We start from the raw sequence: 22,898 nt of genomic DNA, 5'->3' as shown, positions 1-22,898 counted from the left end.
TCCTAAACATCGGTCAATCACTGTTCTCCACTTCATTATTTCCCTCACGCCAGTATAAGAACGAGAGTCAGCCCTTATGGCCTCTGTTATGCGCTCTCGTTCCTGCCTTCCTGCCTTCCTTTCTATCAATTCATCGAATCTATCAAGATTGACCAAACGAAAATCGTTTCATGATGCGGAGTCCCTTCCGAGCCACGTTTTGGATAACATCGGTCATACTTCTGGTGATGCATTTACCAAACGCTTACTCAACTCCTCTACAACCCGCGCCCAAGGACGACAGAAAAATTTGGAAAGGTTGAGGAGGATGGAAAACTAGGTGCAGTTGCAAGTGAACGTGCGCTCTGCAGCCGATATGGAACAGATATGCTGGAGAATGGAGGCAACGCCGCTGATACTGTAAATGTATCCTTTTTTTCATGCATGTGTTAATATACCCATAAGCGTATGAGTGATTCAATTACTGAGCTTGAAGCTATTATAGTTGGTAACCATGGTTCTCTGTGTCGGAGTCACCGGTAGGCATGATTGCGGATAAACAACGAGCCACATCATTCTAATGACAAAGCAGATATGTACCATAGTGGTATCGGAGGGGGTGGGTTCATGTTGGTTCGGGCACCCAATGGAACGTTTGAATTCATCGATTTCCGCGAAACCGCCCCAGCTGCCGCCTTTCAGGATATGTACAGTGATGATACGAATGCATCAATCTATGGCGGCTTAGCAAGGTACGAAGTTGACATCGATCAGTTGTGCTACCTAATGAAAGCTAACATATCTTCAAGTGGCGTCCCTGAAGAGCTTCGTGGGCTGGAATATATCCACAAGAACTATGGTGTTCTTCCGTGGTCGACTGTGCTGCAACCAGCCATCAAGACTGCCCGCGAAGGGTTCCCTGTTACAGAGGAGATGGTTCGCACCATGGAATCAGTCGTTGGAGACGGTGAAGATTTCCTATCCAAGAACCCAACATGGGGACTTGATTTTGCTCATAATGGAACTTTGCTGGGTCTTGGAGATATTATAACCAGAAAGCGTTACGCAGACACGCTTGAGGCTATTGCTGATCAAGGACCAGATGCTTTCTATACCAGACCTATTGCAGAGACTGTGATCAATGCCATCCAGGCTGCAAATGGGACCATTACTCTAAATGATTTGAGAAGCTATTCAGTAGCTATCCGGAATATTTCACAAATTGACTACCGCGGCTTCAAGGTTACCAGTACAACGGCTCCATCAAGTGGAATTGTCGCCATGAGTGTTCTAAAGACATTAAACACTTATGACAACTTCCTCGCCCCGAATAATGTGAATCTTAGCATCCACAGAATGGATGAAGCGATTCGATTTGGTTATGGAGAGGTGTGTGAATACTATACGTTTGGATTCCAATCCGTTTGGGTGACTTTTGATAGCGAGCCAATCTAGGTGATCCCTCCTTTGTTGAAGGCATGAGCCAATATCAAGAGGACATGTTGAAGCAATCCACTACAGATGCAATTCGTGGGAAGATCTCGGATTTCCACACGCTTTACGTGTCTTCATATGACCCAGAAGGGTTTGAAAGCCTTGATACGTAAGCTCACCTATTCTGATAGATTTTTATTGAAAGGGCTGCTGACAGAGTCAAGTCCCGGAGCATCCCACATAGCTGCAGCTGATCACCAAGGATTGGCTATCTCCATCACCACTACGATCAATTTGCTCTTTGGAAGCCAATTGATGATTCCAGAAACAGGCATAATAATGAATAATGAGATGAATGATAGGGCTCTAACTAATGACCCTACTCTATACAAAGCTGACACTCATAGTCGCGTTAGATTTCTCCGTCCCCGGCTCTTCCAACGCCTTTGGATATATCCCCTCGCCATCCAACTACATCCGGCCCGGAAAGCGGCCACTGTCATCCATCAGTCCTACCATTGTGACCCGCCCTGATGGAAAGCTATTCTTTATCACGGGAGCAGCGGGAAGAAGCTGGATCATCACCACTACTATCCAGAACACTATCCACGCGGTTGATGAAGGACTTTCTGCGGCGGAGGCCCTTGCTCGTCCTCGCCTACATGATCAACTGGTGCCGAACCAAGTTCTTTTCGAGTATGATTACGACAATTCCACAGTCGCGTACATGAAGCAACGCAGGCACAATGTGACCTGGGTTGATCCTCGCCTACCTGACTGGAGTGAGGCCCAAGCTATCCGGGTTCTACAGAATGGACTTTCGAGGCGGCTGGGGAGCCGAGACAGTCAAACTCCGGTGGCTTTGCAGTATAATGTCACAGTTATGGCCGATGTTACATTCAGGCTGCGCTATATTGGTGTCTATACTTTTAGAACTTGTAGTTATCCTGTTTATGTACATATATTTCTAGCATAGCTTATCTTACGTGGCCTATAGCGGTCGACTTATTCCTCATTATTGGCTTTTATTGGTCTTATGATCAATTCGTGCTCCATTGTCAATCCATGCTTTATTGCTACGAGCCCGTCTAATATCAGATTGAATCCACAACAGGAATAATCGGCCGCTCATGTAGCGTCTATCCTTGACGACATTAAGACTTTAATAACCTGATCTATTTGGCGCAAGATGATATTAGGGACGTTATACGTAAGAAAATACCGACTTGTTTTTGGTTGTTTTTTTTGACCGTCTTTTTAGATGTATACGATGGCGCGTATAGAGGAATTTTGTATATATAACCAGGGATGACCACACGGCTATATAAATTCCAGTATTAGACTGAAGAGGAATTTTTTCTCCTATAAATGTCTCATCATTTCCCATCACAGGTCAATGCCATGGAAAACAAGGTACTCTCGAGCCGCTCGACCAATCCGTAACTAATCTCAGCATTGTGCGCACTTCTAGTTCTAGGCAGTTTGGCCAGACCTCGGGACTATTTGAACATTACTAATTATACCCTAAACGTTCACTAAGTGGGTAAGTAATCACCCTATGCTGTCATGGATGCTATGAAATATGTACTCAGGCGCCCTCAAAAGCGGCGGCACCCCGATCTGGAAAATTGTGACCGCCGCCTAAAATCCGATTCATGCAGCGACATATGTAAGTTTATTAAAGCCAGCATATGAGACATTTATTTGAATTCTATTCTGACAGGCAAAAAAAAGGGGGAACAGACCAATCAAGTGAAGATAAAAACAAAATATCAGACCCTGAAGCCTGATATTGATATACAAAGTAAATAGACACATAAAAACTCCACGGCGGTCAGGTTGAGTCACTTAAGTTTACCATGCACTATGACTGAAGAGGCAAAAAAAACAGTCCACCATATCATTGGTTTTGGAGACTAACGGCGGTACCACATGCGTGTGATTCTGGTGTGTCTCATCTTCTTCTGCAGCTGGAAGATACCGTACATCAGTGCCTCGGAAGTGGGTGGGCCTTGATTTTTGTTAGTCAATTGAAACAGCACAAGCACAAGCACAAGGGAAGAGGAAATTCTTACATCCAGGCACGTAAATATCGACTGGCACAACCCGGTCACAGCCCCGCACGACCGAGTAACTGTAGTGGTAGTAGCCACCACCGTTGGCACAACTGCCCATGCTGATAACCCACCGGGGGTCGGGCATTTGATCGTAAACCTGGCGGAGAGCAGGGGCCATCTTGTTCGTCAAGGTACCGGCCACAATCATAACATCGGACTGACGCGGAGAAGCACGGAAAATGATTCCAAGACGATCCTGATCGTAACGGGGGGTAGAAAGGTGCATCATCTCGACGGCGCAGCATGCAAGACCGAAGGTCATGGGCCACAAGGAGCTTTGACGAGCCCAATTGGCAATCTGATCGAGAGTGGTCCTGTGTAATATAGGGTCAACGGAAGTTCAAGGCGCATCCAAGATGAAAGCCATAGAGAGCAAACGAACAAGGCATATTGCATAGCACCCTCCTTCTTTTCCTGACTAGGCAAAGGCACCTCTCGGCGAGCCTTGCCTGACGCGGTCAATTGCTGGGCGCCTGCTGATGGTTGACGCTCGAGCGCTGTCGCTGATTTGATTGACGAAGTCGAGAGGGCCGCCAAGGGTTGGGCACGCGGGAGAGAGGCGACGAAACGGGGTCGCGCAGCTGTATTCTGTTAGTGAATTGACATTGTCGATGAGGTGAAGATGATCCCTACCGCACAGAGCGCCAGAGATGGCGGGCCTCGCCATCGGAAGCATCTTGATAAAAGTCTCTTCGGTGGAGAGTAACAACTAGAATAAAAGGTCGTAATCCCGGAGGTTAAAGAGACAAGGTAATTGCAGCCTCGGCCAGTGACGACAGGTAATATAGAATTACGAGAGGGCAGAGGTGGCGGGCTCCGGGTAACTGCAAGACAAGGAGAACCCCAAAAAGGTTCCGATTCCAGAGTGGAAGAAGAAGATGTATACCGACGGTTTGAGAGAGATGATGTAAGCTATTACCTCACAGCTCATTGGCTCAACGTCTGTATTTTTCAGTCATCGAAACCGGTATGGTAAAAGCGGTGAGATGCTCGTAAATCGAATTCCCTCTGTGGTCATTGGCTCTTAGCTCCTTTTGCTGCCTGGATGCCTGAACGCGTCTTCTCATAACTACGTTATGCCGCGGGGGAGACAACCACTCCACTGCTGTCTACACTTTGATTGCAAAGTAACCGTCCCTTGAAAGGGCTGCTCGATTTCAGAGCATTGTGGACATGATATGAAGAGATAATACCTACCCAGATTAGAACTTTCACCCGATCACGGTGTCGAGACAAAGGAATCAGTCCCTAAACTCCAAGAGCCCAAGTGTTTGCGCCCAGTCCGCATACATTGCCACTTCAAGAGCCATCTCAGAAATGTCAGGTCCCAAAATTGCCTGCATTGGCGTGATTGGGAAGGCAGTATGTATCACTCTGCTAACTTGTCCCTCCGGAATTGTCCATACTAACTCGATTGCAGGATAACCCTCTTCACATTTCCCTGTTCCCCCCATATTCGGATTCCACTATCGAATTCTCCTTCTTACTGAACTCCTGCCTCGACATTTTCGACATCCGGTGCAAACAAACATCCATTGATCAGGATCTAGGTCTATTACATGCAATTGACGAACGACTTGCGGCCTATGGATGGTTGACGACCACCGGAGTAAAACTATTGATCATTGTGGATTTATTCGGCCAGGAAGAGCCCAGTGCTGGAAAGCAAGCAGGCGCTGCGATTAATGGCTTGAGAGATTCTGATGTGAAGCCGGTGTGTCTTTCCTCTATGCCTGGCGAATGCTTATCTGCCGAAAGAGCCCACCCCCTAATTATTCTATACAGGCATTCCGCGCATTACAAAGTGCATATATCCAGCTTTTGCAGAATCCATTCTATTCCCCCGACGACCACGTACCGATCCCCGGGAATACAGCTTCTTCTTTGTCCGCTTGCCAGCCAATCTCTAACAAAAAGTTCGTTGCGGATGTTAAACGTATTGGGGATTCGTGGGCTCCAGGTACTTCTCTGTAGTGAGAGTACCAATGTCAGATTTTGAGGATACAGATATAACATAAGTCAACCAGTTTCCCCAACTTACATTCGTATTAGACAGCAACTATCTCACCAAACTGTTCGGAAAATAGCCATATTATATCTTTAGTCATTATGGTACATATGTACTTTGTATTTCCACTTCGTATGGTGTATAAGTCATAAGAATTTTGAATATAATAGAACAGACAGTAAAAAGATGATCATTTTGTCATGGTAATTCGGGTTGGTATTAGTAGTCTTCAGTTTCGACTTCGGTCTGCTCCAGGGCAACCATGATCTCTGACATTTCACGAGGATCGCAAACAGCCCACACCCCACCACCTTTGGTGTCAACTCTCCCAACCTCTTTGCCAACCAAATTCCTGCCGACCTTTCCTGGTCCAATTCCGATCCACCGCCTCACGCCTCGTTCCTGATCAAGATAGCGAATGCTATCCCACCATCTCACTGTATCAGTGCACTGTCTTGAAAGGAGATCCTTAATGTCTTCCTTAGACTTGAAGGGCAAGGCGGAAACATTTGATATGCATGGAATTGATACCGGGAATGTGATGTTGATTTTCTCAACGGCATCTCTCACGTAATCCGCAGCTAGCGCCATAGCAGGGCTATGAAACGGGCTGTCACTTTTCAGTCTGACGGCCCGTGGGTCATGACCTCCAAATTGACGCATTTGGACCAGAAGGATTTTGATTCGGTCAATACTACCACTTAGCACGATTTGATTTTTCGAGTTGATGTTTGCGACCACCACTTGTTGAATTGATGGGACACGATTATCCCTGTCGAATTCAATACCCGGTGATTCGGGGCCAATGAATTCCTGAACCGTTCGAAGCAAATCTTCCAAGTGCTCGGGTTCACAGAGAAGTGCAACCATGCCATATGTTTCACCTGATTGCTCGGTCAACTGGCGCGTACACTGGGCCATAATTTCAGCCCGACCACGAACTAAGTGTAAAGCGTCCCTGAATTCAAGATAGCCCGCGGCAACCAATGCGGAGAACTCCCCGAGGCTATGTCCAAGCGTAACATCAACTCGAGATTTAGTGTCGAATCCGAACTCCTGCTCCAGGATACGAAGTATCATGACTGAGATTGCCATGACTGCAGGCTGTGAATTTTCCGTTTTGTTGAGCTTGGAGTTGGGGCCATCGGATATAATGCTGGACAGTTTGAACCCGAGGGTGCTATCCATCTCGTCCAAAACCTTAGCCGCGGTATGGGGGAAGCTTTCAATCCAGCTGTTGGCCATGCCAACCCTTTGGACTCCATGTCCTATTATGTGTATTAGCGGCCATTTGACGTTCAGAGGTAAAAGGGGGTTAGGGGCGGTACAAACCTGGGAAAAAGAGGGCTGTGTGCAGTTCTCGTTTGAAGGGCAGGACATTAGGATTTGTCGGTCTCGAAGGTGTAGCCAAAACTTGCGATGCGACATGCACAATGGATCTTAGTCGGAGGTGACCTCTGGGGTGCGACAAGCGTGAGAGCATCTTCTCTATAGTTGCAGCCCTAAGCAACCCTTGGGGGCTCTGATCTTGACCGTATCAACACAACATATGAGCATGGTGGCTATTTCGTAGTCGCGAGGGTAAGATCCGCTATCCCATGGAGCGAGAGAGTGTTGTTCTTCAGTCCATGCTGGTGTTTATCAAGGGAGGAGTGACCTCCGTGTGGGGTTAGATGTGGGATTCACGTGAGCTCCTTTTTTCGGGGTAATCGGCTACGAAAAGATTTCCACATACAACCATCAACTATTATGTATGTGGAGCTCAATGGAGCTTACACAGTTCTTATATATGTACTATACCGATTCCGTTCATATTCTGAGAGCAGTTAATAACATACACATGCTTATCTACGTCCTTTAATCACATAAAATGTAGCTAAATACCTAGTTAATTGAGATTGGTGTACTATTGTATGTATGCTATTGGTATTTGCTCTATACCGATTATTACCCAAGTATGCAGAGCCCCACATTTCAATAAGCAGAATAGACTCAAATCATATAACCTGTTATTCTGGGGTCAATTTAAATTGCTATTCGCATATAAGATATCAATCTATAATAGATTTGGATTGTGAGTACTCTCTATAATGTACACAAATACATAATATATTGTGTATGCAGTAGTACCTGTAACTTACACATTCATGTACCGACCTGTACAATATGGTTATTGTCTCACCGCCTTCGGACAAACATCCTCGATTGTTATTGACCAACACTATCGCTGCTATCACCTTGCTCCAATTCAAACCCATCTTCTTGGGAGAGCTTTCCCCTCCATTTCTTTTTCTCTTTCTCTCCTCTCCCACCTTATATCAGCCTTGAAGAGTGAATCGGACCCCCAAGGGTCAACAATCTTCGAAGCTTTCGTCAGCTAGCGTGTGTTCGCGACTACAGCTTGCGTACATATTGAAAATGTTCGTCCCTAAAGCCGGTGGTCGCAATACTCGCCGACGCCAGCGAACAAGCTCAGATGACTCTGTCAAACCACCAAAGGCCAAGAGACAGCGCTCCGTCCTGCGACGCCCAGATGAATCCCCTTCCGATACAAACCTGGGGCGTGAGCTCGCAAAATTAGCAATACCCATTGCGCCAAACGATGACATTACCCCTACGGATCAGATGAGCGAGTTGCATCTATCAACCCGTGTTGTGAAACAAGGCGATGGGTCTGGAAACAATAACGAGGGGACAATCGTCCTGGTGGGTTACTTTCATCTTTGCGCTTTCCTTCAGACCCTCAAGTCCAAAGAGCTAACTAGCTGAGTTAAAAGTCAAGCACCGATTTCTACACCGTCGATCAACTGCCGTCTTTGCCAGATCAAATTCGTGGCTTACAATCAGGTATCTCAAATTCTACAGCTTTTCCTCGCCTTGGGTTGCGGTTCGTTGACACTCACCCTCTGAACGCAGAACCCCTCAAGTGCTTTTTCGGACCTGGTCATGATCACGCATTAGCTTTGACCCGCTCGCATGCCATCGTGTGGCCCTATTCTGCGCCCGCTTCGTCCCCGTCTCCATCAGAGACGTTCACGGTATCGATTCCGGAGTCTTGCAGAGATCCCAAAGGTGCCGTCCCACTCGGGGTTCTGTTATCCACGGCTACAGGAGACCACCCCGGTCTCTTAGTGATCATCCCTTCTACAGGAAAAGTCATTTACTGGGAGACTGTGTCCAGTGCCGCCTCACTGGGTTTATCCCGACAAAAGCAGAATGGCATCCAAGGATCCACCCCTGGCATGCTTTCCGGTGAGTATGCCACGGAAATACTTAATGGAGAGCCTTCAGGAATCATCGTTACGTTCTCGTCCGGACGAGTAGCACACATCACCCTGAGGGACCCCCAAGGAAAGCCTTCAGTGCTCGTGAATTTCCTCCGAAGCACTGCAGGGACTGGAGGCGGTGGGATTTTCGGAGGCATCAAGAACGTTTTCGCAGGCGGGTCATGGAGAAAAGAGGTCACCGCCGTTCGGGCCGGTGGTTCTCACCAACGCGGCCAGCGAGATGTCATTATTGCAACTTCGACCGGATTGGTTGAAATATGGGACACGCATTGGAACCACGGGAACACCCTCAAAAAACGATACGATCTCAAGGACGAAATTCTGGCGGCCCTCCCTGAATATCATGCGCAACCGACAAATGATACAGAGCTCAAAGTCGTGGACTTTGCGTTCTCTTCCTTGCAGTCTTCCGACGATGCTGTTCAACTTTCCGATGGGTCTTGGCGCCTCTTTCTAGTTGTCAGGTCGCCACAATGGTTAGAAACCAGGGCGCTATTCGTGGTTCAAGTTCACCTGTCGGGAAATGAATCTCGTATTATGTCAACGCATGCCGTGGATCTTCGCCATATTCCTGCCTCTCAGCTCGAAACTTCGAAACCCAAGATATTTGTGCCGAAGCCAGAAGAAACGGCTTTCATCCTTATTGGCCAATCTCTTGTCATCTTGTCGTTGACAAGTGTTGAAGAGAGTCCATCCTCACAACTGCTTCTCGATTCCAACAAGTTGCCTCTGCCTTTCCAAGACACCATTCACTTGCGCTCTGGCACAGATCACGAAATTCTGGGGTCCACCTCAGAGGATCAATCGAACGATTCGCCTTGCGCAGCATGTGTGCTTATGCTTCGGAATTTCGGCGTAATTCGTGTGACGGTACTCCCTCGTCCTGGCACAGAACAAGACGTCGATGAGCCTCAGGTTACAGCAAAGCACAAGCTTGAGCAGGCGGTTTTCTTTGGAACCATGGCAAAGAACCCGTTGAATTTATCCAGCGAAGGAGACTTGAACTTCCCTCCATCTGAAATGGAACAAGCATCTTTGGAAATTTGCAGGGAGCTACTCCAATCAGAGACCCGCTTCATTCCCACCACTGCTATTTCACTAGAGCAAAATCTCCGCTTGAGAGCAAAGGCACTGGATGATCTTGCCTCATTACTAAAACGCCAAGGCAACCCTTTGAGTCGACCGGCAAGGTGGGAGTTGCTGTGGGCTGCGGAAAAGATTGCAGCACAAAGAGCTATGTGGAAGATTCAAGAGGCCTCCAAGATCAAAAATGGAGACGAAGAGCCTTTCCTCGGTCATGTCATTGGATCCATGCACGATAAATTCAAGACTCCAATCAACCCCCAACACGGCGAGACCGATCCGGTGCGTCAATGGTTCCTGAGAGACTCTTACCGCATGGAGCATATCATCCCATGGATCAAGAACGCAATCAAGCTCGGTCGAGGCAACACTTCCAACCCCGCGCGCGCATTGTCAGAGAAGATCCTAGCGGCCAGTGAGCTGTTTCTGGCGGTCACGGAAACTGCTTTCCGATATCGCGATGAGCATGTTGCACTATATGGTCTCACTGGAGACTTCCTGGAGGATGGTGTGCTTTCCGATGGATATGAAGAACTTCCCGAGTTCTGGACATCGAGAGGTGTTGGTTACTCTGAAGCAGGGCATTTACTCGATTTGGAACTGGATAGTTGCCGGTCGTGGAAAACACCCGCATCAGCTGCAGATGCCCCTGACACTCATATTTTGAATCAAGTTGCGAAAAACAGCTATCGACACCTTCGCGTGATCGGTCAAATGCATCTCGAACGCACTCGATGGCTTTCTGCGCAAGGAGATCCCAAACTAATGGATGAGAGTGTCGCGATTGAGCAGGCCCATGTCGAAGACCGCAAATGGCAACTCTTCAAGCTGGCTGGTATCGACCATCTTGCCGATGCCGTCGAGTTAGCAGAAAGCTTCCGAGACATGGGAGCGTTGGTCGAGTTGATCATCGAGCTTCAAGACCAAAAGGCAAATCAGCATCCGCGTACAGAACCCCAGAATGATGTTTCCACGAATCAAACTGAGATCGATGCCGACCAATTGATCGCCAAGTATTTCGACAAATTTGGTGACCTATGGGCGGATGCTTACTTCTCCCGGCAGATCGCGATGGGTTATCCAGGAACGTTGTTTACGATGCGGAAATACCAATCTGCCGTCACTCGATTCCTTCGAAGTAACCCCGCTTATTCTCGCCTGAGCTGGATTAACGATGTCGTCGGTGAAGACGACTATGACACTGCCGCAGCCTCATTGGAGAATCTAGCGATTGGCAGTGAGAAAGACTTGTGGAGTCACCGTGTGGAGATCTCGCTAGCCAAACTAGGCAAACTAGCGACGCAGGAGCGATTGGATTCTCCCGTTGTGACTTCTACTTTGCAAGAGGATGTGAAACGTCTTGAGGATTACGTTGAGGTCGATGGGATCCAAGACATTCTCTATGTGCAAATGGAGCCTATCCTGGAGGGTGCTATTGACCGAAAGGCAGAACTTGAACTAGCTCTCGGTCAGTATGGAGAACATATCTTCGAAGATCGGCCATCGCTTCATGAAATCTTGAGTGATGCTCTCTCTACCTTGATCGACAGGGAGGTTGTCGGTGCCGATGGCCTGATTGATATCTTGACGTTGATCGGCCCTACTCAGCTCGCAGATGATAACGAGAGCGAGCTTGCACGAAGCGAGTTCCATCTCGCCTTGCAGGTTCTTGATTATGGACGCTATGGCCAGCGAGACCCATCCTACCTCAAGGCTTTGCAGAGGTTGATCTGGCGACGGTGCTTGATCAAAGATGATTGGGTAGCTCGGGGTAAAGCTGCCGAGGGGCCCAACAGCAGTACATACAGCTCGGTCGCCGACACGGCGCTCTACCGATCACTAACTGCATGCTTGGAAGGTGGGTTTGTTCCAAACATAAGCGCTTGGACTGTCGAGCTAACCAACATACTATGTCTAGAACCTCGAAATGCTGGTCTGCACTCTGTTTACACACCTCTCTCGCCCGCCGAGGCTCTGATGACCGATTCCGATTCCGATATTCTTGTGTCGAGGTTCCGCCCAGAGCAAAAATCTCGTGTGGCGTCCGATCTTAAGACCGAAAATGATATTTTGCGCGAGTGCATTGAGGTCGGAAAACTTGATTTCTGGTTCCAAAACCTCCGGGAAACTGCTGAGGTCCACATATCGCCCCCCGAATAGATTACCTATGATTGACGGAGAAGTTGCTGGAGCAAATGATTGAATTTTCTCTACAATTGACGCGGGTTGCGGATGAAATGGCGGCGTTTTCAATATTGTTACTCGGTTATCCAGTGGCCAATGGGTCATAATATGTTGTATGTATGAAATCTCAAGAGATATTTCTATTGTTCAAGCCTCCAGTAAATCCCACAGCTACGTCGTACTTGATCACAAACTCCCATTCTCACAGTGAAATATGAATGTTATGTTTGATTTAGGTTGCTTTCTCAGGCTCTCATACAATAGATATTGGTTCCCCGGGGCACCGAGTCATGACCCGTAGAGATTACCTTGTTCATGTTCCGACCTACTTGATATTCAGAGGTTGGAGGAAGCTCAAGTCGCCGCAGCGATAGCCGAGACTCCCTAATACTTCCTTCCATCATGATCTGCCTCACTATCGTGGCTGCTGGCGCTCTCGACCTTGGTCACGGTATTATCATTCCCCGTAGCCATATCGGTGTCACCATGGGTTTCTTCCTCAAACACAGGCTCAGGGTCATAAGCCTCAAACTTGGTGTTGAAGTCAGCCAGACCCTGGGTACTACTGTTGGACCGACGCCTAGCATTGGTGAACGAGTAGTCAGTGTCCTGCATTTCCACGCCCGATCGGCCCCTGTGACAATGGAAGCATCAGCCAGATGAATACACTTGCTTCTGACGTGCATTGATTACCAATTGCCTTTGCCACCCCCGTCTTTCTTTGTCTTGCGAGGATCAGCGTCAGTTGGGCCGGACTTTGCAAAGTAGCGTGGTATGTTGTCACGGGTACCCATCACGCCTTCAGCCTGGTGTTCACGGTCGTTGGATTTGTGTGAGCGAGTCACTAGGAGTTGGTTTGTCATGTTAGTAGGATGCCCACTGGTGGATTGAGATGACAAGTATATATGGTTTGATGCCAAGGAATGGAAGTATATCAACATAGAGTGGATGCTTACTGGTCTCAATGTGAATGTTTGATGTGATAGGAGATGATGAATTGCTTCCAGGAGGGATGGGAAAGAGGAAAACAAGAAAAGACAGGGGAGACAGGGGGACAAGATATCATGCAATTCAGGAGGGGGCGTACGACTCGTGACCTCATACCCCCTAGAGAGTGCGGGGGTTGGACTAATGGGGGCTCCACCAACCTTATTTCCTCTTATGGCAATGGATATAAACATCTTCGAGATATAGTAACAGTATTTGATGAAAGAAGAGCGAGACATGTGTTTCTTTTTTTCTTTCTTTGGGAATTGTCAACACTCGATGCTGAGGAATTGTCTCGAGAAATTGTGAAACCAATGCCATATAAGAGCCTGCTTTGAGGGTAGCTAGCATGTCAATTCGGCAAAGAGGATGAAAGAACTAATAACTAGGCATAATAAATAGTTGCTTGGCCTACTAAAAACTATTTGCGTCTGCATTTTCTGCATTTTCTACATCTATGATAATTCTATCCGCTGGAACCTACCAATTATATATTGTTTACGAATGACACTTTATCATGCGTAATATAAGCAAAGCTTCACCAGCACTGTATGATTTTATGTTTATTAGATTCCTTAGAATTAGATCCTTTTCTTTCCCCAGTGTCATATTATATCTTTGGCCGATGAAAGGACTCAACATTAGGAAGAAGGATGTCGAAGCTTGTGGGATATTCTCAGAGACAGTACATGAACTGCTCAACTTACATATGTATACATGGCACGCAACACACACCCATCGCTGCTGTGCAAGCAGTTGCACTCCCCAATAATTATTAGGTATAGAAGACTGACTACGGCCCTCTAGGGCTGTAACTATTTCGGGACTGTGTCTGAGCACCTCCCGGGACTAAGTTTCTTCGAGTCTAGCGGGAAATTTCACGACTTACAAGAGAGAGAGCGGAGTAATCTAGGAAGCACTCATCCTATCAAATGTATTTACATGCAATAATTGTGGTCTAAGGCCACCAATGAATAGCTTCAATACTACACCCACTTTAATACATTTTTTCGTTCTTCAGGCCTAAGACCTCGAACGATCCCAATGATAGATGGCAGTGCTGTTATATGTAGCGTATCTATCTCTATCAGTACTTTGGAACAAGGCACATAGAACTACAACGGTGATCCTTTATTTGAAAGACCAAGGTTAGACCGACGATCGGGCTAGAACTGACCTGTCGTCGCTCTCCACAGTTCGTACTAGACACGCGGAAGATGAACCGAGTATGTATTATGGGGACGAATGAGGTACAAGGACGAAGCAGGTAGCAATGTCATCTAGTTGGACCAAGCATCACGCTGCCGAACAAGGAGGTGTGGGACTACATGTACACAATGCACCTCGCACCTTACTACACGGTAGCAGACTGAAGAGGATTGAACATGAATGAACTACAACCCTTGAATTTTTGGGATCATGTCTAAGACTGGCAACGCGTAGCTAAACGCCAGTTCAAATCTGTCATACACGTTTGAACTTTTTTCTTTTCCTATGACCAGAAGACAATGATTTGCCCCGGCTGACCAGTACGTGACACCACTTCATTGACATAACCTTTAAACATTCTCGAGGACGGTCTCCTTGAACTCCCGCTCAACCTTCTGGCCCTTGTCATCAGTCGCGGACTCTCCGTGCAGAGACAGGAGAGCACCGAGATCGAACTTGGGGGACTTGAGGAGCTTAACCTTGCGAATGTGGACCTGTAGACATGTGTGTTAGCAATCCGTATATAGATATATATATATGCAACTCTCCATTCTTGGGGTGAAAAACGAACATTCTGCAGGGGGTAGATGCCCTGGGTGGACTTCTCGATCTCACGTCCAATAACCTCGGGGATGAGCTTGTGGGTGAGCTGAGACAGAGTGCAGGTGGAAGCCTCGCGCTGAATGATCTCGGTCATCTTCTTGCGAATGGCACGGATCTGAGACGAGCGGGCGTAGGTGGTCTTCTTGATCTGGTTGGGGCGTCTCTTGGTGAAGGCAATGGCGAACAGGCGGAGGAGGTAGTCGTCAGTGGTCTTCACGGTGATGTTGGCCTCGATCAGGGTCTGCCACTTGCGGACAAGGGAACGGAGCTTGTCGGTGGTGAAGTCGAGACCGTGGAAGTTGGTCAGACAGTTCTTGCCCTGGATCTCGTCGACGCGGAGCTTGACCTTGCGGAAGGCGTGGTCCTCATCGTTCTGGAGGTCGGCGAGGGAGACCTCGAAGATACGGCCCTTGAGGGAGTCGTTGGCGTTCTTCAGACCGCTGGTGCGGTTGACCAGAGTCTTGCCGACACTGATAATTCCGTTAGCCAATCCAACTCAAAATTCGCCATATTCGATTCGGGTGGTGTGCATACTCGCGGGTCTGGAAGGTGGAAGGAGCCTGTCGAGACGATTAGCATTGCATTATGGGACAGTGAAAGGAATAGAACACACCTTCACAGAGTACTCGTCCTTGCGAGTGAAGGGGTCGACTGTGCGCTTCTTGATACCCTTCTTACCCTTAGATAGGCGCTTGTTCCTGAACGATGAGGATTAGCCGTGTTCGTGAATTGAATGGATGTCGTAGATGCGCAATTAATTCGATAAATTGAAAGCAGGAAAAGGATGAAGAATAGGGCGCTTACTTTCCAACAGCCATGATTGCGAGTTATCTGTGTGTTGTTGGAAGACAGACAAAGGTATCGCACCGCGCGCTCAGAGGGTTTCGACACTCGACTGGGAGGGTTGAAAACCCACAGAAAACTCGGCTAAGCGAGGCGCGGGCCCTAGCTGATTATGTCATTCACCATGGTCATGTGATCGAACATTAAAAAAAGGACCACCTGTGGACCGGCATTATCATTATGTCATCGCCTTATGTCATCATCATACAGCCAAGAGTTCCCGGGGAGCCACTGTCAGATCACTTTTGCGATATATTAAATAGAAAGTGGTAGATCGTTGGCCGTTACAATAGGCCCTACGCTATTGGCGCTAAAACTATTCCCTTTAAATGTTGTACAGTGCATGTGTATATTCAAAAGTATACTAATGTATCAGATTGTTTCTATACTATCTGCTAAAATCAATATAATCCGAATTGAACCCTTCAAAGTTTCAAATTAGACCAACATAGATCCTTTTCATACAACATCCTAGTGTAGTATTGTATAATGTAGATCGCTTTCCAACGTTGTGGGAATCGCCACCAACTGACATCACATGTCGGAAGCTGGAGGCTTATTGTTCCGATTCCCAATTAAGCAAGTCGCCTTGGCATCCATGCCCGCGGGCCTACTCCTGCGCGAGTCAACACTTCTCATTGCTTCACCTTTCCTCTCATCCCTTCTTCTATTTCAAATCCTGTGTCGCAGGTCAACTCAAGCATGGTATGTGCTATTACTTCCCCCTACCCGACCGCCCCGCACCCCGACCGTGGATAAATGTTGATTTCTACAGGGCAAGCGCAAGAAGTCAAGCTCGAAGCCCCAAGGGCCCCGAAAGGTAAACGAATCACAAGTCGCCATATTTTACACTCAGCACTGACTATGAAACATAGAGGGAGCCTCTTGCTACCACATTTTCCTGTCTCTTTTGCAACCATGAGAACTCTGTGGTCGTCAAGTTAGACAAGAAGCTCGGACTGGGAGATCTGTCATGCAAAGTTTGTGGCCAAAAGTTCCAAACTGGTATCAATTGTGAGTTGATATTCACCCCAAGGCATCGGTCCTAACTGTTCCAGCTAACACAACCCTTCAAAGATCTCTCTGCCCCCGTGGATGTCTATTCGGATTGGGTAGATGCATGTGATGCAGTTGCGAAGGACACTGCCAACCAGTATGACGCACCGAACCCGAGCCAGCTAGGACAGAGAGGGATCAGCAAGCAGGGTATTCCAGAAGAGACCGGGCAGGGCGATGGCTATGATGATGACTATTGATCATGGGATGACGGCGAACGGCGCATTAAGGCATTGATATCAACAATGATTTAAGTTGTGAGATTCTTGTATGTACATGGTATTTGATATTTTTGCTGCATATTCTTGTTGCATATGCTTATCATATATCCTAAACCCCAAGAAGTGTCTCACCCATCTAGACCTCTACCCCACTACCGGCCATCAAGTCAACTCTGAATAGGCGACTTGTATGGGAAGTGGAAGTGCCTTATGGCATCTGGAACAGATCAAGTAATGGATGGATATTGGAGTACTGAATTACTCAGAATTTCCAGGTGACCTTTTAACCACTGATATTCCTTTCAACGTGGTAGGAAACAGCACTTTTACATAGAGTAATATCTGTCGCCGAAATCTCCCAGGCCGGGGATAATATACCTATCAATCAGTCAGCATGGCATCGCAACATCCAAGGGGTGCGATATTCTCACTTCTTCTCATCCAATCCTTGATCAATGAAAGAGGTCACGACCCGGAGTTTAGGGAATCTCTCCGCAAACTCAGCAACACCAGACGGGCTGGCAATGAGGTTGAGGAATAGGATCCGGTGCTCAGGAACGCCTCTCTCGATCAGTGTCTCCACAGCCAGAGTTGCAGAACCACCTGGGAAAAAAAGATTAGCTGGGTGACCAGGGGCATTGTAGAACAAGCTCAACTTACCAGTTGCAAACATGGGGTCAAGGAGAAGGACCCATCGATCAGCAATGTCAGTAGGAAGCTTATCGTAAAACAGTTTGGGCATGCAGCTCTCCTCGTCCCGCTGGATCAGGATTTTTCCAATGCGAACAGATCGGCAGCAGTCGCGCAATCCTTGTTCCATGGCCTCGCCTGCGCGCATGATAGAGACACCGCAGATCTTTCCTTCAAATTTGACACCAAGGTAGGACCGTCCAACGGGGGTAGTGATGGACTGCTCAACAACGGGGAGGTGGTTCAAGCCTTCCTCCACCAGCAACCGAATGATGCGGTTAGAATAGAAGATGAAATCGGCACGGCTGGTTCTCTTGTCTCTGATCATCCTGTTTGTGGTACAAAATATGAGTCTAGGGTTACCTTCCATGCAGAGAATGGGTCCTCACGTCAAGAGAGCAATCAACTGGGGTGTTTGAGGCAGCACGTGGACATTATCGTAGGAGACTTCCTTTGAGACTGTCGCAGTGGGCTTCTCGCCATCAGGCCGATACAGAGGACCAACACCCTGCGCAGGGGAAGGACCGCTCTCTGGTTTGCTAGCCATGATTTTGCTGCGTCCGAATATATGTGTGTGTGTGTCGTAGGACTAGAGAAAGAGAGAAAAAGAGATGTTAGAATATGGAAGCACCTGAAGTTCACCTAAGACAGTAGTTCGAAGTACCTTTAAAGGACAAGAGTCCAGAGAGGGGTATATAAGGTCAGTGAGGGACTGTTGGATGTCTCAAAGCCAAGAGCGGGGAAATATGTAGGGTTTTTCTCTTATCTTTTTTTCTATAGCTGGAAGCTATACCGCAGTGGGTGATTCTGCCCCATCTCACCCCCCTCCGCCTCTTATCACTTGCATCATCACCCCAATCAGACCTCGGATAGCTGTCAATTATTTCTACGCGATCTTCTCAAAGGAAATTGCCTAGGTAATTTACACCTCTCATTGTCAATCACCTAAGGGGTCACTCCTTTGATGACTGCGCCACATCCTTTGAGCGTGTGAGAGCTCTATTGAACACTGCAAGGACATGGCTTCGTCTCAAGAAACGACCACGTTTTACTGAATCCATTAATCCAATTGCTCCTCCGCATACCTTGATTGCCCTTTGGGAACCGGATTTTCCTGTGGAATTCATCAAAGAACGCGCGCGCGCGCATCTGGTTTCGCCCGCTTTCTGAACCGAAGATGGATAACTCACACCCTCGGAATCGACGACTTGTAACCTATGGCTCTGCTGCCAAAAGCCAACCTTCGTTGAATACCGAAAAATCTGTGCGCTCATCTGCCGCTAAAACAACTCCAAAAGAAATGCCTTTGCCAAGCTCGTCACGTCTCTCACGACCATTCCACACCAGGTTACAGCGCGACAAGAATGGAGATAAACAACCGTCTGGATCCGTGGAAATGACCACAACTCGAGGTCTTGCACAACCAAAACCTATCACAGAATCTAATGTGTATGACTTTCCATCTTCAGACGATGAACAGATGTCCATGGTCCAGAGAAAGCGAAGGCGATATAGCCCCGATGGAAACAAGACTGTCCCAGCGACTAAGCGAACCGTGAAGCTAAGCGAGACAGAGAATGGAGACCGTAACGCGTCACCGCCAATGCGGAAGAGGGTGCCCGATGGAAACAAGGCCGTTCCTGCGACTAGGCGATCCGTGAAGCCAAGCGAGACAGAGAGTGGAGATCGAAGCGTGTCACGGTCACCACAAATGGGGAAGAGGGTGCCCGATGGCCGGAGACTATTGGCCAAAAAGCCAGAAGCCGACCCGGAGACAACCTTAGTGGGATCGACATCATATCCAAGGGCTGGGAGGTCTGTGCGGAGCCAGACTAAGGCATCTACCCTTGAGCATGAAATGAGAGTATCAGCCGAGAAGAGCCCCCGGGAGGCAGGGTCCGTGCGAAAGAGCTCGCCGGACATCAACCAGGGGTATGCCACCAAAGCGAACATCACCCCTGGTCGAAGGAGATTGATTGACTCGCTTGGGATTACGGAACACCTGGTTGAAACATCTCCAGCGGTTGAAAAATCACCAGAGAGTCCCGCTGGTAGTCAGCCGTGCCCGAATCCAATCCCTCCCGACCGAGCTTCGCCAAGTGCAGCTGTGAATGAGTGTCCTGCCGAAAGCCCCATTCAAGGCTCTCCAGCCTCAGTTCCATCTCATTTACGAGGCTCTCGTGTCACCTATGCACGCCAGCGTTCTTTTTTGGATGACATGATCATGTCGGAGGACCTTTCGACGGACAATGCTTCCTCTGGCCCGAAGCACCGCTCTCAATCTGTCCAACGTCAGCTGAATTACGAGGCTACTTCCAGTGCCCGTTTAATCGTGCCAAATGAGGATACCAACGAGGATGGATCTGTCCGAAGTATTCATGAACTCAGACAAGCTGGGGGAAACGCTCGTTACCGAGGTGCCGTCGAATCTATATTTGAGGATATCGAAGATCCGCAAAACTCGTTGACGGGTCGATGCAATGCCTTCCTCCAACTGTGTGGCAAACTTCTGGATACTGGGCTCAAACGACGGTTTGTCGAATGTAATTTTGACAAAAGGCTTGTGGATTGTCTGTCCATGGACCTTCAGGTGGTCCCCACTATTCTGGCTTTCTGTGCTTACGCGCTGGGATCATCAGATGGACATATGTCTTATGTTCTTGCAACTTCCGCGTGGCCTAAACTTCTACATGCATCACCTGCTTTATTGGGCATGCAAGACGATATACCTGTGGCTGCAAGAGCTCAAGCCAGCGGCTTTTCTCGGCCCTTGCAAAAGACACTTCAGAGCACTATTCCACAGATAGCTGCTATGCTGTTTCCCGATACTGCATTGTCGAAGCTATCCCCATGCACTCTGGCGTTGTATTGCCTAAGGTCGACGATTTCCACAATGCAAACCAAAGGCGAGAACCCTAGCCTCTCCACATCTCTTTTGAACCCGTTGGTTCAAGCGCTCGTGTCCGAAAGCCAAAGTTATGTTTCGTTGGGAAAAAAACGCCCAGAAAGCTCTCAGATCCTGTGCATGGGCTTTTCAATCTTGGAAGCTTCTACTGCATTGGCTGAGTCGTTCACAAAAGAGCATTGGGATATCTTAGACCCGCTCTCTGAGCTTCATAGCCTGCTCTATTTGGAGTCAGGCACTGTCAGCCAAATACAACCCCTCTACATTCGACTTATCTTGAATATCACCAACAGCAACCCCTCTCTCTGTGATAAATTTGCAAACCCGGAGATGGTTGGGGGACTGGTCCACATTGTCACTGCAAACTTTGGTGATTTGACCGAAGATGCGCTTGGACAAGCGAATAATTCTCTGGACAGCGTGATATTGGCGCTCGGCGCACTTATCAATTTGACTGAACAGAGTGAAGCATCAAGATCCGTTTTTCTTCACTCAGGTGTTCCCTCAAAGCCTTTCCTTGATCAACTCTTGCATTTATTCATGACTCATGTTGATTCTATCTCCACGGTAAGATTTCAGTCTTTTTTGGTTTCCCTTTTTGCCGACGCATTGGACTAACTGAATCTGCTTAGGCTCATTCGGTCTTGGAAGTACACCATAATGTTGCTGTGGGATATTTGGCCGTCCTTTTACTAACACTCAGTTTGGATTCTGAGACTCGGTCTAAAATCAAGAGCTCACTCGCTCCTAACGGATTAAAAGCGGTGATATCTACCGTTGATGAATTCCTGCAATACCATCAGAAGATTGAACAAGAAATCTCCACTTTTCCAACCCAGGGACAACCAGCGAGTGGGTTCCTGTCCAGATTACAAGAGCTTATCAATCGGATTCGACTGGCAGAGCAATGATGAGCGTCCCGTGCTATGTGTCGCTTGATGGCAGATATGTGCGCGCTTGGTCTTGTCCTTTTTTTGACTCGATGACATGAATTTCTTGGTCTGTTGGCAGCTTTTGATACCCCTTCTCGTTGTCACTTTTAATTGAACCATTTACGCTAGAATGTTCCACATTTATATCCACCTGGGGAGATGTCCACCACTGATCAAGATCGTGATAAAATAATGACCTCAGATCAAACCAGACCTTAAGTTTCAAAAAAAGTGAGATTTATTAATTTCTGTAATACAGTGCATTTTATAAGGAATAACAAATCTATGACCATAGAACGTACCTATAAGTAGGAAATTATTTATAGAGCGCTCAACCATGGGAGTTGGAGAAACCGCCGTTTGCATTGTTTGCAGGTTACAAGGAGTTGGAGCTCCGCATGCTTCGAGGGATTTGCCACCCCCCGACGACCTCGTTTCTGAACAGGTGCCATTTTGTCTCTGAATATCTCGTTGATCCAGTTTCGTCAATCAAAAGACACCGCCGACCAGACTATATCATCATCATTGTCTCTCATTCACATTGGTGGTTTAGCTGAGTCTTACCGCACAAGATGCCTTCCGCGCCTAAGCAGAGAAAGATCGCAATCGTTGGCAGTCGCTCCGTTGGTAAGAAAGAGCACATTGTTCATTATCCAAATCGTTATAATTGCGAAGAGCTAACATTTGTCTTTTAATAGGTAAATCATCTCTCACGGTTCGGTTTGTCGAGCACCACTTCGTGGAAAGCTATTACCCTACAATTGAGAACACATTCAGCCGGATTATCAAGCACAATGGGCAGGACTATGCAACTGAGATCGTCGATACTGCAGGACAGGTAGGTGACCCTTGTGCTAGATTACCGCTTGGTTACTGAGACCATTCTACAGGACGAATATAGTATCTTGAACTCCAAGCATTTCATTGGAATTCATGGATATATCATTGTCTATTCAGTGACATCGCGCCAGTCATTTGACATGGTGCGGGTGATTCGCGACAAGATCCTGAACCACCTCGTCAGTCACCGCCCTTCCCAAAACTAGTACTCACGAACCAGTATCTAATCTTTCCTCTAGGGAGCGGATGATGTACCTCTTGTTATAGTAGGAAACAAGAGTGATCTCAAGCCCGATCACCGCCAAGTCACCCTCGACGACGGACGGCAATTAGCGGAGGAGCTCAACTGCGCTTTCACTGAGGCTAGTGCCTTCCTTGATTTCAATGTCTCGAAAGCCTTTGATCTCATGATAGGAGAGGTTGAGAAGTCTCAAAATCCATCACAACCAACTGGGAACAACAAGTGCGCTTTGATGTAATATGGGAGCCTTCTACTGGAACGCGTGTGTTTCTCTCCCGG

General features: G+C 47.7%; 11 protein-coding genes across 11 annotated transcripts; 6 read left to right on the top strand and 5 right to left on the bottom strand.

Annotated features, from left to right (window-relative positions):
- Positions 1-493: 493 nt before the first annotated feature.
- On the top strand, positions 494-2,286 carry N7471_010959 (nucleophile aminohydrolase; the record flags this gene model as incomplete). Its single annotated transcript, XM_057283678.1, has 7 exons — positions 494-518; positions 572-731; positions 789-1,368; positions 1,422-1,582; positions 1,638-1,744; positions 1,821-2,195; positions 2,225-2,286. 7 exons carry the CDS (start codon positions 494-496, stop codon positions 2,284-2,286), a joined length of 1,470 nt encoding a protein of 489 aa, XP_057129944.1.
- Positions 2,287-3,329: 1,043 nt separating this feature from the next.
- Positions 3,330-4,206, bottom strand: N7471_010958 (NuoB/complex I 20 kDa subunit family protein; the record flags this gene model as incomplete). The annotated part of the gene is made up of 4 exons (XM_057283677.1): positions 3,330-3,424; positions 3,489-3,844; positions 3,913-4,111; positions 4,164-4,206. 4 exons carry the CDS (start codon positions 4,204-4,206, stop codon positions 3,330-3,332), a joined length of 693 nt encoding a protein of 230 aa, XP_057129943.1.
- Positions 4,207-4,622: 416 nt separating this feature from the next.
- Positions 4,623-5,609, top strand: N7471_010957 (uncharacterized protein). Its single transcript, XM_057283676.1, has 3 exons — positions 4,623-4,892; positions 4,951-5,244; positions 5,316-5,609. Exons 1-3 carry the CDS (start codon positions 4,848-4,850, stop codon positions 5,502-5,504), a joined length of 528 nt encoding a protein of 175 aa, XP_057129942.1. The 5' UTR covers positions 4,623-4,847; the 3' UTR covers positions 5,505-5,609.
- A 148-nt stretch (positions 5,610-5,757) lies between these two features.
- On the bottom strand, positions 5,758-7,021 carry N7471_010956 (ACP S-malonyltransferase; the record flags this gene model as incomplete). Its single annotated transcript, XM_057283675.1, has 2 exons — positions 5,758-6,806; positions 6,871-7,021. 2 exons carry the CDS (start codon positions 7,019-7,021, stop codon positions 5,758-5,760), a joined length of 1,200 nt encoding a protein of 399 aa, XP_057129941.1.
- A 935-nt stretch (positions 7,022-7,956) lies between these two features.
- Positions 7,957-12,068, top strand: N7471_010955 (putative nuclear pore complex subunit Nup133; the record flags this gene model as incomplete). The annotated part of the gene is made up of 4 exons (XM_057283674.1): positions 7,957-8,244; positions 8,316-8,385; positions 8,455-11,766; positions 11,827-12,068. The coding sequence occupies 4 exons, from the start codon at positions 7,957-7,959 to the stop codon at positions 12,066-12,068; spliced, it is 3,912 nt and encodes a 1,303-aa protein (XP_057129940.1).
- A 408-nt stretch (positions 12,069-12,476) lies between these two features.
- On the bottom strand, positions 12,477-12,955 carry N7471_010954 (uncharacterized protein; the record flags this gene model as incomplete). The annotated part of the gene is made up of 2 exons (XM_057283673.1): positions 12,477-12,726; positions 12,786-12,955. The coding sequence occupies 2 exons, from the start codon at positions 12,953-12,955 to the stop codon at positions 12,477-12,479; spliced, it is 420 nt and encodes a 139-aa protein (XP_057129939.1).
- Positions 12,956-14,638: 1,683 nt separating this feature from the next.
- Positions 14,639-15,709, bottom strand: rps1 (40S ribosomal protein eS1; the record flags this gene model as incomplete). The annotated part of the gene is made up of 5 exons (XM_057283672.1): positions 14,639-14,782; positions 14,860-15,361; positions 15,426-15,451; positions 15,505-15,589; positions 15,696-15,709. The coding sequence occupies 5 exons, from the start codon at positions 15,707-15,709 to the stop codon at positions 14,639-14,641; spliced, it is 771 nt and encodes a 256-aa protein (XP_057129938.1).
- A 727-nt stretch (positions 15,710-16,436) lies between these two features.
- Positions 16,437-16,990, top strand: N7471_010952 (transcription elongation factor 1 family protein; the record flags this gene model as incomplete). Its single annotated transcript, XM_057283671.1, has 4 exons — positions 16,437-16,439; positions 16,510-16,554; positions 16,610-16,748; positions 16,812-16,990. 4 exons carry the CDS (start codon positions 16,437-16,439, stop codon positions 16,988-16,990), a joined length of 366 nt encoding a protein of 121 aa, XP_057129937.1.
- Positions 16,991-17,337: 347 nt separating this feature from the next.
- On the bottom strand, positions 17,338-18,248 carry N7471_010951 (uracil phosphoribosyltransferase; the record flags this gene model as incomplete). The annotated part of the gene is made up of 4 exons (XM_057283670.1): positions 17,338-17,389; positions 17,443-17,614; positions 17,672-18,030; positions 18,091-18,248. 4 exons carry the CDS (start codon positions 18,246-18,248, stop codon positions 17,338-17,340), a joined length of 741 nt encoding a protein of 246 aa, XP_057129936.1.
- Positions 18,249-18,878: 630 nt separating this feature from the next.
- On the top strand, positions 18,879-21,517 carry N7471_010950 (WAPL family protein; the record flags this gene model as incomplete). The annotated part of the gene is made up of 2 exons (XM_057283669.1): positions 18,879-21,173; positions 21,239-21,517. 2 exons carry the CDS (start codon positions 18,879-18,881, stop codon positions 21,515-21,517), a joined length of 2,574 nt encoding a protein of 857 aa, XP_057129935.1.
- A 593-nt stretch (positions 21,518-22,110) lies between these two features.
- rhbA (Rheb family small GTPase rhbA) lies at positions 22,111-22,857 on the top strand (the record flags this gene model as incomplete). The annotated part of the gene is made up of 4 exons (XM_057283668.1): positions 22,111-22,165; positions 22,237-22,376; positions 22,429-22,557; positions 22,618-22,857. The coding sequence occupies 4 exons, from the start codon at positions 22,111-22,113 to the stop codon at positions 22,855-22,857; spliced, it is 564 nt and encodes a 187-aa protein (XP_057129934.1).
- Between the last annotated feature and the right edge of the window lie 41 nt (positions 22,858-22,898).

The sequence above is a fragment of the Penicillium samsonianum genome (genome assembly GCF_028829775.1).
Source record: "Penicillium samsonianum strain IBT 33392 chromosome Unknown utg000007l_segment0_segment0, whole genome shotgun sequence".
NCBI lineage: Eukaryota > Fungi > Ascomycota > Eurotiomycetes > Eurotiales > Aspergillaceae > Penicillium > Penicillium samsonianum.
Note: the sequence above shows the minus strand (reverse complement) of the source record. Positions and strands in the feature narration are given on the sequence as shown.